This window comes from Cyprinodon tularosa, unplaced genomic scaffold (assembly GCF_016077235.1).
Source record: "Cyprinodon tularosa strain WSP-4 unplaced genomic scaffold, ASM1607723v1 ctg156, whole genome shotgun sequence".
In the NCBI taxonomy this organism is placed as follows: Eukaryota; Metazoa; Chordata; class Actinopteri; order Cyprinodontiformes; family Cyprinodontidae; genus Cyprinodon; species Cyprinodon tularosa.
Genome location: NW_024038395.1, coordinates 829,040 through 843,912, shown reverse-complemented (window position 1 = coordinate 843,912; position 14,873 = coordinate 829,040). Strand labels below are relative to the sequence as shown.

General features: G+C 36.1%; 1 protein-coding gene across 2 annotated transcripts in view; it reads left to right on the top strand.

The window, feature by feature from the left end:
- The window catches only part of LOC119780150 (zinc transporter ZIP11-like), a 241,477-nt gene that overhangs the window by 199,348 nt on the left and 27,256 nt on the right, over positions 1-14,873 (top strand). For both annotated transcript variants that reach the window (XM_038280061.1, XM_038280060.1), the window contains exon 6: positions 5,281-5,448. In XM_038280061.1, coding sequence (XP_038135989.1) covers positions 5,281-5,448 — 168 coding nt within the window. The remainder of the gene's footprint in view (positions 1-5,280; positions 5,449-14,873) is intronic.

Genomic DNA, 14,873 nt, shown 5'->3' with positions numbered 1-14,873 from the left:
TAAACATCTCTGATCAGCCATTCGTTTCCTTAAACAAATACATATTACCATGGTAATAATTAGCCATACTCAAGCGAATACAGATCAAATTCTTTTTAAGTCTTTTTGGGAATTATTCTACTTGATCAAAAAAGAAAAAAATATATCAACTATATACTCATATATATATATATATATATATATATATATATATATATATATATATATATATATATATATATATATATATATATATATATATATATATATATATATATATATATATATATATTTATTTATTATAATGTGTTTAGATTTAATGTACATAAATAACAAATGAAGGTAATGTGTTAGTGAAATGTATGGTGAGATTGGGAGCAGCAGAGGAACCATTGAGTAAATAACTCTCTTCATGTCTTTTGCTTTCACATAATAGAGTCATCTCATTTGGAAGGAGTCAAATATACTCCATCATGAAAATGTGATAAGACATTAATAATGACACTCACAATGGATGTAGCCAGTTATTTCTATGATGTGTTTTTTTTTCTTTCCAGTATTAGTATGTTGTTTTCCTTTGTGTAATTCTCAAGAAGGGCTTTGTCCAAATTAGATTATGTGGAAGCTGCTAACCGTTATTGTAATTCAGATTAGGAGCCAGTATCTGTATTTGTCTCTATTTGTATTCTCTTTGCCTGAGTGTGAGAAATGCAGCTCGTCTGTTTTGCATCTTAACATTCGTATTTGAGGAAATACTTGGGAATCAGATTAGGACCAGTATTTCCATCTCGTCCTTATTTATATTTAAATTGTTTTCTAAACGTCCTTCTCAACGTCTTTCTCCTTAATTGTTTTAGTCCAGCGTCTGACAACAACTCTTCACATTTTGATATAAAGTCAGGTGATTAAAAGACTCATTATTTAAAGGTTCTTTCTTTATTACAGAGCCCCCAAAAGGGCAAACAGACCTGGATTTTTGTGTTTTTTACTTTTTACTCAATTATAGCTTGTAGGCTGATGAAGATTCTCAGTCATCCAGGTCATAGTCATTCCTTAAAAATTTAAAAACAATCCACTGGACTTGGTTTCCAAGGTTTGAAGATGTTTCGCTTCTATTCCAGGAAGCTTTCTCAATCAAATGTCTGGATCTGCTGTGAGTTTGAGTCTTATATGGACAAGGCCTTGTATTGCTTGGAAACATGTAAATTGAAACCGACGAGTGGGTCGTTTGGTTCCATTGTTAGCCTGTAATATCTGAAACCTCTCTATGATTGTGAATGGTCGTTCGTTAAAGGAGGGATTGTTCACCTGGCTGAATAGAGGAGGTGCTTTGTTCCTCTGTGATGGAGTGGGGGTTGTGGTGATACCTGAAAGGGATCATCTCTATAACTGACTTGTCCACCACCTCTGTTTAAAGTTGTTTTTTCTCTCTTAACATAGATGGCTTCCTTCATGCCCCTTTTAAAACACCTTTCTTATAGCTTGTAGGACACAGATGTTATAGATAATGCTAAAGACATCGTTTTCATTTTGATTTAAATTTCTGCTCACAACCAACCCATGGTTTGCTCAGTGATCAGACTGTTTACTCTAGCAGTTTTGCCATGTACCATGTTGTGTCCCTGTTGTTTTTGAAAGCCATCTTAGATTTAGTCTTAATCTTTTTTTTTTCGGTCGACTAGAACTTAAAAAGGATTAAGTCTAGTTTTATTTAGTTTTATGTTGCAAAAAAAAGTAAACCTTCACATTTTCAAATAACAACCAGATTATGTATCACACTGACAGCTCTTGCCCAGATACAGCCCTACAATAGCTGGGTATAGAATGCTGCTGTGCAGTTCATCATTGCAGTTGGGCAGAAAACTTTGATTTATAGAATTCAAATAAACTTTTTTATGAATTAATGTCATACTTTATACAAAAGTGTCTCACAAAAGTTGTGAAAGTAGTAGCTCTAGTTCAACACACCATATTGGTTAAAATAGCAGACAGACAAGCTAACAAAATGCAGAATAAAGGAATGGTTTTAGACATAAAAAGTTTCAATTAAAAAACAAATGCTTTCTGATCTACTATGAATCAATAAAATCTTCATTTCTCCAAAAAAGCAAAGAAGAAAAACATTCTTCTTTCTACTTCAGCAATTTTGGCTTTATTTCTGAGAGTTTCCTACTGCTCAGGGCTCAAAGTAGATTGTAATTCACAGGGTTTTGATATAAAAACATACAGATAGAACCTACATAATTGCCTTGTTATGCCATGACAATCCAGACCTAAATTGAATGAATATGCTAACTAAAATATTGACATATTCAAAGGAAACATAAAAAATGTTTTAATGACAACAGAAGGAAAAATTTACATCATATTTAAATAGATGGTATGAGAGAGAAATATTCAAAGATCTATGTACCTTTTCATCTGGGTTTTTATTCCAAAATTAACAGTGTGCAATGAAATATTTTATTTGGATACATTTTTAGGTATTCCTTTTGGTAGAAGTTAAAGAATGTTTAGTATCACTTCTTGCGAGCTGGAAGAAATACAATCTTGATTGTTAGAAAAGGGATTTTTTTATGCTTATATGGCAGAGGATGATCAGCCACATGTAGTTTATTAAGTAGCGAGAGCAGGAAGAGCCATACTGCTGAGAGCGAACCATCAGTGTGGAGCGTGAAGCACAGACTACACGCAGACCTACACGAACACAAAGACACATTTCTGCACAAGCACAGCTAGAAGAGTAAAATCTTTTAGTGTTGAGCGCACAGTACTGGACGAATACGGGTTATTTTCTCAGACTCTGCCGCTGCTGCCATGATCTATCTGTGGTCATGTAGAATGTGCAGCGCTGCACGGCAGTTGAGCGGCAGATCCATTACGACTGATACTGCTTAGCAGATTACAGCATGATGATGCATTTTAAATGTCTGACCGACGACCCGCTGATTTTAGTTTAGTCTCGTCTCATTGACGAAAACTCAAACCTATGACTAGTCATGTCTTAGGCATCAAAGATCCATGTTTAGCTTGTCAGTTTTCGTTATCGTCATGAAAAAAAGGAATATTTACAAAAAAATGTCCTCATCGCCATCGTTGACGAAAACAACACTGGTTCTAATATCTCAGCAGTGTTTTTTTGCCCTCCAGGATTTGATGGTTTTACAATCCAATGATTAAAAGCCTGCGTTTGATGAGAGCCTATAAATCTGTCCTCCCTAGCTTGGTTGAAATGCCCACATCTCACCAGTGTTTTTCACATTAATTATCTTTGTTGCAAACTTTCTCACTCCATCCTTTTTTGTGCTGATAAGTGTCCAAAAGATTTTATTTATTTATTTGTAAAATTAAATATAATCTAATTTTAGTTCATGTTAGTATGGGTATTTTATGAAATGGCATGTGTGGGACTTTCTGTTTGCCTGCTGAAAAGGTTCATCTTGTTTCAGCCTGTATGTCCTAAGATGACTTATCATGTTGAAATCTGAATAGAAGTCTTGTGTCAGAATTTGCACATTTAAAGATTTTGTCAGTGATGCGTCCACTTGAGCTACTCTGATTGTTCCAGAGTTTAATATCTTTAATAAGTACCTCACCACATTCGTTTGTCCGTAATCAAGGATCTCTTTGAAATACATATTTAAAATAAATTTGCTAAGCTGATTACATATTCTGAATGAAGACAAACAGCACCCAAATGAATGTCTTTTTTTCAGCAGTTGATTCCATTGAAATTATCCTTTTATTGTGACTCCATAGAGATAGCCATTAAAGTTGACTCACATGTCTCCCACTGAGTCAATGTAATGTTGAGGACTTAGCAGAAAAAAACACGGCTTGTCCTTTAGAAAGCAAGGCAGTTAATACCACTTTTAAATGGCTTCATTCAAGGGTAGGGTCAGACTAGCTTCTATGCCACAGGGGGGTTATTTGCAGTAATTCATGCGGTGCTTCTTTTTGATGGGGGCTCTTGCTACAGCAAGTTTTTATTCAAACAAATCTGAACACACGGAAAATAAGTTGAATATTAAAGCAATGAATTGAAAGAAAACTCCCTCATTGATACACGGGACAAACTGCAGTATAAATTTGTTTGTTCAGAGTAAATTGGAGCTTCATTGGAGCTCTTAGCTGCTGTAGCAAAATAAGATAAAAAAAAATAAATAAAGGTAACACCTTCAGAGTTAAGTGAACCTATCGTACACAATCTGAAAGACTTTTTTTAATTATGTGCAACTTAAAAATGCAACTGGTTGTTTGGGTGAAATTCCAGCCTTTTATATCCTTTCACTACAAACATGTAGAGTTTCTAAAGTCTTCTGGACCTTCAACTGTCTGTTTGATGTTACCAATTTAACATGTTTTAGAGCATTATTATGCTACAACCATAAGACGATAATTTATTTTCAATCCACTAGGGCTTCCTGTAATTGCAGAGGCCAGTGCATATCTGCTAAATGTATGTAAAGCCTATTTGGATGTCTGTAACTGTAACTCCCTTCACTGTCATACGGGGGCTTTATCAGGCACTCCAATTAGCACTGAAAGGCAGCTTTTACTCATTAATTGGTAATATTTGCCCTTGATCCAACCATATTAGTGATAAAACCTTAACAGCTCTGTGAAGACCTCAATGGGATTCTTTTCTAACCTTGAACTTGATTTTGTAAATATTCTTGTCCTCTTCCTGTTTGTCAATCAGAAGCTTTTTCTGTAGTTGAAAAACTGAAAAATAGTTTACGTGAGAGAGAAGCTGAAACCCCTTTGACTTCTCACACAGCTGCCCAATCACTGCGTGAAGTGGGCCTGCTCATTTGATTTTCTACTCTCCAGCCTAATAGACATGTAATGCCAACAACATCTGCCAGCTGCCACCAACACTGGCAGTTTGCAGCTTTCAGGGATTGTTCCACCAGCCGAAAAGCACTCCTACTGGGGATAAACTGAATGCATTAATTTGAAGGAGGCTGGAGCCCCTTAGGGTTTTTCTGCCCTTTATTTTAGAACACTTCACACACAGGATGGCTTTACAGTTTTGAAAAGCCCTGTCATACTTGCAGAGTAGCAGAATTTTAGACCCAGTTCTGCTACGCTCTTGTCTGCTTGATTTACAGAGTATCAGATGCCCTCAGGTTGACTTGTTGGTGGGATGGAAAGTTGAGAAAGTTAACTTTTAGATGCATTTGTTCAACAACCAGTAGTATAGTCTGGGCTATTGTCAGGTAATCTCCTGTTTCTGGAGGCAATGTGTAATGTTTGTATTTAATTTTTTTTTTATGTTGTTTTTTTTTTTCAATATAGACAAAATTGATAATGGAGATGTGTACCAAAGAAGACGAGGCACCAATTTGGGTCACTCTGATGGGCAAGAATCAGGAACTAAAACACCAGAAGGAGTTGGTCAAACAGGCAACAGCTGGCGCAGAATTCTCCTCCTCATCTTGGCGATCACCATCCATAATATTCCAGGTAAGAGGGAGCTTACGGAAATAAAGTTTTAAAAGCAGAAGAAACAGAATTGCAAGAACCGGATTTTAACCATTACCCCCACTACAATAACTGGTGACAGTTTTCCCATGTCGGTAAAATAAATCAGCATATCTGTTTTGCTGTGGGCGACGGTGGCTGGTATTTCCTTCCCCTTTAAGACACTGCAGCAGGTGTGTCGAATCACGTGACACCACCGATCCAACAGGAAGCGTAAACAAAGAGGACAGCGGATGAGCCTAATGAAGAAGCATCTAATGCCGCTGTAAACGAAATTACAGTTATTACAGTTAATCCTGTGGAGCCGAACGAGAGCAGAGATGAAGTTTTGTGTGCAGAGAAGAAGTGGAGAGCACGTTATCAGAGTTGAGCACGCGGCAGACTGGTTTTTAACGAGGATGTGTAATTATAAAAATTATCCCATAGATTTAGCCTGATTAACCAGACTAAATGTGAGATTAAATGTGTAATTTAGTCTGGCCCTGATGAATGAGACATTGGAAGATTGCTGATGAGAACAACCAGTTGTCTTTCAAACCATGTCTGTGCCTATTGGCCAACGCTCTGACCAATGAGCACAGAAAGAAAGAAAGAAAGAAAATTATAGACAAACTGTTAAAGATAAAATCTCAAAGACCATGTCCAAGCAGCTTGACTACAATTTTATTTAAAAAAAAATCTAAGATCCATGGGACTGTAGCCAACCTCCCTGGATTTGACCACAGGAGGAAAACTAATAACAGATCAAAGAGGATCAAAGAGGATGGTAGCAAAAGGCCAAAAAAAAAACTTAAAGGAACTTAAAGGGGAACTTTGAGCTTAAGGAGCATCAGTGTCAGATCGCACCTTCTGTGGTCAAATATAAAGAGTTTTTAATCTTTTAAATAAAACCTGTTAGCAGGTTTAAATGAGTTTGGCAGATTGAATAGTCAGCAGTAGCATTAATACCTAAATAAATTTAAAAAATCCACAGCCAGTCCGTGTGATTGGTTCTCATGAGGGATCAGGATAGATGGCAACGGTTCTGATCAGAGCATCCCTAATGAATATAATAAAGTTTGCTTTTATACAACAACAACAAAAAAAATTTAGGACACAAAAAGATTTCTTAGAATGGACCAGAGGTGGAAGGAGTACTAAAAATTGTAATTGAGTAAAAGTATCTTTACTTTGCCTAAATTCTACTCAGAGTAAAAGTAAAATTACCCTTCTAAAAAATGTACTCAAGTAAAAGTACAAAATTACTTCGTTTAAAAAGTAATTTGAGTAAAAGTTACTTAGTTACTTTGAGTTATTTAATGCAAAAAAGTATGAGTCATGAATCAAATTGAGCACAAGGTGTTTTAATCGATTTCAAGGCGTATTTCAGTGGACATCCACATTTGCAAAAGATCAGCTAGGCTAAGGAACATACTTCCTCACAGCACAAGGACAGCCACAACCTGTACCATAAAGTGCAAACTATTTTCAATCCTACTGTCCAAGTTAAAGTATTCAAGATGCACACAAAATGAATTGCCCAAAAGATACCAGAAATCAAACTAAAATGCAACAGGATCCCACTGTTCACAAAAAAACAAAATTCTCACAGGATCCAACAATTTAAAAGAAAGTGCTCACAGGATCTAACTTCAAAATAAAGTGTCCACAGGAACCCACAAAACTGCCCCAAATCTACAACTTTAGACCGGTAAAGCTCTTGTTCAATTTTAGCAGTAGCGGATTTTCAAAGTTTTTTGCTGTAAGTTTTGCTCTCTTTGCTGTGAAGAGCAACCATGCTGAACTAAAAAGCCTCTCACAGGCAGCTGAGGCTGGAAGGCCTGTGCTGAGTTTCAGAGACAGATTCTTAATGTTTGGGAAGGAGTTCAACAGGTTAATGCTGAACTTGAACTTCACAGAACACCAGAGAGAGATGGAGGAAGGAACCAGATGAGTGTGAGGAGGAGGAACTTCAGGAACTTCAGGTCCATGATGAAACCATCATAACATTATATTTTATTTATCGCCACATTAAAAAAACATCAATACCTGTAATGCTTGAATTCCCAACTCAGTCATACTTTTGATACTCCGAACTAGCTAATTCTAAGCAACTGCTAACAAGCCAAGAGCTTCCTTATACATAAATAATAAATAAGCCGTTTGGGATGTCGGAGACAAAAACATTTGCGCTAACTTACCGCCACATGTTTTCGTAAATTGGATGTTGATGTTTTAAAAGCCGAAAGCTCAGTTTTGTTGACCAGGCATATGTTACTGCATGTCACTGCATTATCACATTGTTCCCTTTTGTGCATCTGAAAATAAATAATCCGTCCAGATATGGCCAAGGGTTTTTCTGGCTTTCGTCTCCAGAATGTGTTTCCTCATCCATACTCTCTACGTCGTGATTAGCAACTGCCATCTTCCAAAGCGCAGCACTGGATTATGAGACAATACAAAGAGTAATTGCAAAGTAGGGTCGCGCATTACGTTTCGGTTCCGTGACACAGGGGTTTATTTATTTAATTTTTTTACCAGTATTTTTTTTATTTTATTTTTTACTCAGTAACGTGAGGAGGTTTCAAATGTAGCGAAGTAAAACTACTTAGGTTAAAATTTACTAGAGTAAAAGTAAAATTACATATTTCAAAAACTACTCAGAAATTTACAAATTACTCATAAAAAGTACTCAATTACAGTAACGTGGGTAAATGTAATTTGTTACTTTCCACCCCTGGAATGGATGAATACTGTTTTAAGGCAATATAAGAAATGTTTAATGTTGCTGAAGACATTGAGAATCTTACACTTTATCCTAAAGAAAAAAAACAGGGAGAAGAAACAGAAACGTTGTTTTCTATAAATATACTGTAAACTTTGCTTGGCTGAAGGCTCTTTCATGTCCCAGCACACCAAATCCCATGAACCCTACCGTCAGGAAGCTACACCCGCACTACAATGCTTTTTATTTTCTTTCTTACATCATTAAAAGTTATCTTCATCAACAACTAAAAAAAAAAAAAACCTTCATTATAGGACATGAGGTCATATATAAACACAACTCATAGAGGAATAAAGGCCCTTTGAAGCAGCCAGTATTAAAGCTTAATCCCCCCTCCCACTCTTTTGACTTCAGTTTCCCTGTAAAGTCCACAGCAGGTCTTTTCCCTTTGATAGATTTGGATCGGTGGATTGGTGGAGTATCAAAAGTGAATTTTACATGTTCCATAAATGTTTGTACTAAACAAAATACAAAAAAGGGAATGGAAATGTTCTTCAGCATTGTTTAAGAAGAAACAACTTTGAAGATACTTTTTCCTGTTACTATGGTCTTTTGTTTCTGCTGGGGTAGAGTAGAAGCTGGACAGGATGACATTCAAGGATAAGTGTGATTTAACAGAACACAAGCTGGATGGAGAGTTCCTCCGGTCTGAGACAGACTGACTGGAAGGTTGATGGCTTCAAAGACCGCATGAGAAAGACAGCAAGAGTTACAAACCTAAAAGTTTATCATTTTCAACAAACTGATGCAACTGTTCTATTTCTTACATCTATCTGCACTGATCCAATAAAAGTTCCAGTGTTAAAATGGTATAATGCTAAACTTTATTACTAGCAAACAATAGCAGACTTGTCCTAACGTACAGTAAACCTCCATGGAGGAATGCTGATCCAGAGATGATGGAGAGGTTTAAGCAGCAGAATGCTGGAATCGTCAGCTTAGAGCTCAGTGTTAACTTAAAGTGTTTGTAAGCAAACATACCAGAATATTGATGCCTTTATATTAATTTCATCTGAGCCTCTAAGTATTGTAATCTGCTTTTATCATAACAGCACATTTGCCTACAAATTGAAGTGTGTCCTGCAAAGTGCCATCCAGTTATTGCTTTTACTTTAAGCTCCACATGGAGTATCTTACTTTCTTACTTTCAGATAGATATTCCCTTTTTTGGCATATTTCTTTGTAGTTCTTTGTAACGTCTGTTGAAGGAATCAGAGAATAAAAGAGCCAGAATGACAAAAGTTTGTATTTAATTACGTACTTGGAGCCATTTAAGGAACAGTGCAACACTGTGAGATTGCAGGGATTGGTAAACTGTTTGCTGCTAATGGCGCTGAAGCTGGTGACTGCATGGATCTGAAATGAATCTTAATTATTCTCAACTTGCCAAATTTAAAGTAGATAACTTTAATAGAAGATTTTATAAACCACAGTTGGATATTTGTGTTACCTTTGCTTTATTTGTTAAAACAAAAGGGAAGGATTTTAAATATAATATTTTGGCATTAAAGACAACTCACTTTTAGACAAAAGCAGTGCTTCAGATTTGGTCTCTTTAAACCTCATTAAGAAATGATGTGCTCCTTATGAATTGTTGAAGCATTAAAATCTTTACTCTTATTTTTTTTAATGCAAACTAAAATCTTGATTCTTAGATTTTCCATAGAAAAAAAAAACTAAGTATGAGCTTAGAATAATGTTACACCCCAACCATGTTGTTTGCAGAATATTTACATCACACAATTTTTATACTTCTGTAAATCAATAATAGCTGTTGATTTATATTTCAGTTATCCAAACCTAAACTGTTAGTACCACTGATGTGGATTATCTGCATAATTGAATTTTTTTGATTACATTGGAGAAATGAACTCTCTGCATTTAACCCATCTCGTGGGGAGCAGTGGGCTGCCTTGGTGGGGCGCCCCGGGAGCGGTGTGGGGTTAAGGGTCATGATCAGAGAGCCAGAGTGGCAGTCTGTGGGAGTGGGTTTCGAACTTTGCATATGGAGTTAGCCTATAACCAATGACCTCAGCTACCTCTAACAGCTTTTTCAAATAATATCTGGCTAAATAATAATATGAGAACAATTAAACCGTTAACTATGAAAGAGCTCTAAGTTTACTAATCATTTGTTTATTCTGTTCAAAGGGTAATTCAAATCAGATCAAAGTTTATTTATATAGCACTTTACAACAACACTAGGAAGACCAAAGTGCTTCTAAGAAAGATAAAAACAAAACAAAAAAATCATTCTAAATTCTAAAAGTATTAAAAGCCAGTTTAAAAAATTAGTTTTTAATCTGGGCTTAAAAAGGTGCAGATCAGTGAGAACCTGCAGACTTAGGGGCAGATTGTTCCACAGTTTAGTTGAGGTAACCACAAAGGAACGATCGGCCCACTGTTTATACCGGATTGGAGCAAAAAAAGCATAAATACAAGATTTTAAATCAGAGCTAAGACTAAGACTGACACCACCTTTCGATTCAGCATATTAGCTTTTTCACCATTAAGCTGTTTCATTGTTCTTTTTTGAGATAAATCCAAACAAAACACCTGCCTCTCTTTAGCATTAAAAGATGTCAAAGAGAGGCAATTAACTCCGGGGCCACCAAACCAATAAACAACCATTACTGGAGTTTCACTGTGTTGATTTGGGCCTTTTTAAGCCCAGTTAGTCATTTCAGCACCACCTGCAAACACATCATCCTAAAAGAATTTTCTACATTCATGTTGTACCTGTGATCCGACTTGATGAATTTCTCTATGCTTCTGTAAAGCATTTTTGTAAAGTCTTAATGCTTTTTTTGCTTCTGATTATTTCACCTTTCAGCCTAATGTTTAGTGACACTGGACTACAGAGCGGAAAGGTTTACTATTAAATAAAAAGAAAATGTGAGGAACATAGGTACTCAGCTGTCTGTATTCTAATATCCCTATAAAAATAAGTTATTTATTTATATTTATAAATGTGTTTTTTGTTTTTTTGTTTTATTTAAGCATAAATTGGTTTGTTTTCTAAAGGCCTCTGGGTTTGGTAGAGATCATTAAAAAATACACACCTTGATTAAGACCAAGGAACACAGCAGACGTGTCAAAGAAAATGTTTTTTGCTCATTTTAAAGTGGAGGGCTTGATTATAAAACAATATCCCATGTTTCACAGAGCAAAGGTCGATTCCCTGTCTGAATAAGGAAAGACTATAAGCCACTCACTTCACAAATCTGAAACTAAAGGAAGAGATACAAAACCATAGTGTTAGGATTTTGTTAAAACACTGCAACCGTCTTCCTAAGAACAAACCCCAACCCTGTTGAAAACTCATTACTGTTTTTCTAGTTGGCCATGTAGTGGGACCATTAAGCGTGTGGGGGACAGTAGTCAGATGAAACCAAAAAGCTCCACGTTGCTCTTAATGCATCATCCTGCAGGGTCGGTACGGTGGTGTCAGCTGTGGGGATTATTTTCTTCAGCAAGGACAAGGATGCTTGGTTACGACGGAGTATTAGGGCCAGACTAGAGATTTACGAGAATAATGTAATGTTACGACTTTATTCTCGAAATAGAAGTGGAAAAAATCTCTAGCCTGGCTCTTATACTCCATCGTACTTGGTGGAACTAAATGTGGAGTATCCTCAAACAAAAGATGCTTAAAGCCACAAAAAGTTTGAGATTGGAGAGCAGTAAAACTGAAACACTTAATCGGGATTAATCAATTATCGAAATAATCGTCTAACTAATTAAATAAATGATTAATTGTTAAATAGAGTATGGAGACTCTGAAACATTTAGAGAGCAACCTACTTAGAGAAGGAATTATACCACAATTGTAAAAAACAAAAATATATAAGCATTTTGCATTTCAGATACAAATCTCCTAGTCGATCAATATGCCCTTATTTCCCCTTATTTAAATTCTCTAAAAACAACTCATCTTTAAGGACATTTTGCTGTGCAGTTATTAAACCATTCATCGCAAAAAATATCAACAGATTAATTAAATTGCACAATGATAGTTAGTTGCAGCCTGAGTGAGCAGGTTCATGTCAGCCATTATAGTAGGTAAGGGCTGGAATATAATGATCACAATGGTTTTCAGACTAACAGAAACTTATTGTACAGATTCTCTTGGCCAATGTACAAGAAACTGATATCTCCAGAGTGATCACTGATTTGAAATTTTATGTTTATAGATGTTCTCCATCTATGCCAGCAGACCTAAATGCTTTAACAAAGATCTGACAGAAATGTTGCTGTCTCGATGTAGCGAGCCGGAAGTCCAAAAGATGCTTTAAAAAACACAGGGCCAATACACCAGACTTTTCATTTTGCATTATTTAGAAAGAAATAAAAGCATCTATAATTTTTATTTCCCTATACAATTATATATAACTCTTTGTTGGTCAATTAAATTTTTTATTCAGTTCAGTTTATCTATTATTCATAATTTACAGCATGTCATCTTTAGGCAGATACAGAGACAATGCTGTCAGATCATACTGTCAGATTGGTAGTTTCTAAGGAAAAACCAGCTGATTGCATCCATCATTGACTTTGCAGGACACGCTCCCTCTGGTTAAGGATGTGGTGACAGCAGACTTATGCTTGCATTGTGTAACTGACTCTGCAGCAATCTAATGCATGCAGCAACAGTTAAGCCAAAAAAAAGATTAATGAACAGGAAGAAACCTCCAACAAAACCAGGCTCTGTATGAGTGGCCATCTATAGACTCTGACTAGGGATTCAATGAGACAGAAGCAGACATACAAAAGGAACATAGAAGCACTGACGTCCAGCAATATGTTCTATGTTACAAATCATAATAATAATCACAAAAAATAAAATAAACAAGTTTGTCTTGATGCCGGCTGCACAATGGAGCAGTGGGTAGCACTGCTGCCTTGCAGAAAGAAGGTTTCGAGTTCAATTCCCTGCCAGGGGTCTTTCTGCATGGAGTTTGCATGTTCTCCGGGTACTCCGGCTTCCTCCCACAGTCCAAAAACATGACTGTTAGGTTAATTTGTTTCTCTAAATTCTCCTTAGGTGTGAGTGTGTGTGTGAATGGTTGTTTGTCCTGTGTTGCCCTGCGATGAACTGATTACCTGTCCAGGGTGTAGCCCGCCTCTCGCCCATTAACAGCTGAAGATAGGCCCCAGCACCCCTCGCGATAAGCGTGATGGAAAAATGGAAGGATTGATGTCTTGATGTCACAAATTGTAATAAAAAAAAGTTTCAAATAGGATAAACACTAAGCTGAACCGTTCCATGTCTTTTATTTCAGAATTTTGTTCTGCTTTCCTGTTTTAGTTCCAAAGCATAAAGAGTGAAAGTTATTTGCTTCATTTCTGCCTCTAAAAAAGAAACCAAGCCAGGAATGATGTTAGGCCATCTGTAACTGCAGCACCGAGTCTGTAATCATAGTTTCAACTCAGAATGACACAAAACAAAACAAAAAAATGAAAAAAATCAGGATGCATTTGTGCTGTTTAGAAAATAATTCAAACATCTCTTCATCCCAGCTGCTCAGTGTATGAAATGTTTTGAGTTATTTCATCAGCACAGAGTACTTGGCTGACAGCAGCACAGAGTAGCGGCTGTCAGGTATAAGAATAGTGGGAGAACTATGAGGAGTTTTCAAAAAGAACTAGGGAACAAAATGTTTATCTATGTATGAAATCCAAATAATGTTTTAATTTTTTTTGTCCAGACTTCTTGTCGCCCTTTATAGCAATAACATTTCTATTACCTAAACAAGTAGTAGGTCAATCCCACTGTTCAGTCCTTACCTTAAGCCCTCATTTTCTAAGTCACTTTCTGTAGCAATGCAGACCTAGTTCCACCAACTATTAATGTTTCAGCTGCCATAAAGTGTCACAAGTCCTTTTGATCACAAATTATAAAGTCACAGATTTGGCTGTAAGTGTGAAAATGTCTCTGTGCCTGATAGCGATGATGGAAGTCTTGACTGAGTTTGAAGTTTTTGAAGTGGGTCAGCAGGAAACAGAGTACCAAGATTTTATAATATGTTGTGTTTTGCTATTTTCTGTACTAAAAAGGATCTAAAATATCTTGTTAAATTGTTTTATTGAGATGAAAGCTTGTGTTTTCTTGGGTTGACAGTTTAAACCTGAGTAAATATATTAAAAAAGGGAAAAAAACATTCTGCCTTCCTTCATGCAAATCAAATATACATTTATATTCCTTTTTATTCTTTTTTTTTAACAGTGATTATTGAATGAATATTGCAGTGTTTACACTTCCAGTGCCAAATTCGGTGCCAAAAAGCTATCTCCCTATCAGGAGTATTTCCAAAACAGCTATAACCATATATTCCTCAATGTCGGTTGAAACCCTATAATTCAAAACAATATAAATAATATAAAATCCTCAGAAAGGGTGCCAAGAGGGACTCCAACAGATGTCTGTGCAATATTCTGAAAATTATCTTACCATGCCAATCAAACTTCATGTATAACAATTTAGAAGTCCTGTAATTAGTTAAAAAACACACATCTATTAGTATGTGGAGCTCTGAGATTGAATCCACATTAAACAAGGTGATTATCTCTCCCTCCTCATGTTTCAAGGGTTCTTGTCTCTTCAGTTTCTCTCTCACTTCCTCCTTTATTTATTTTTTTAGTT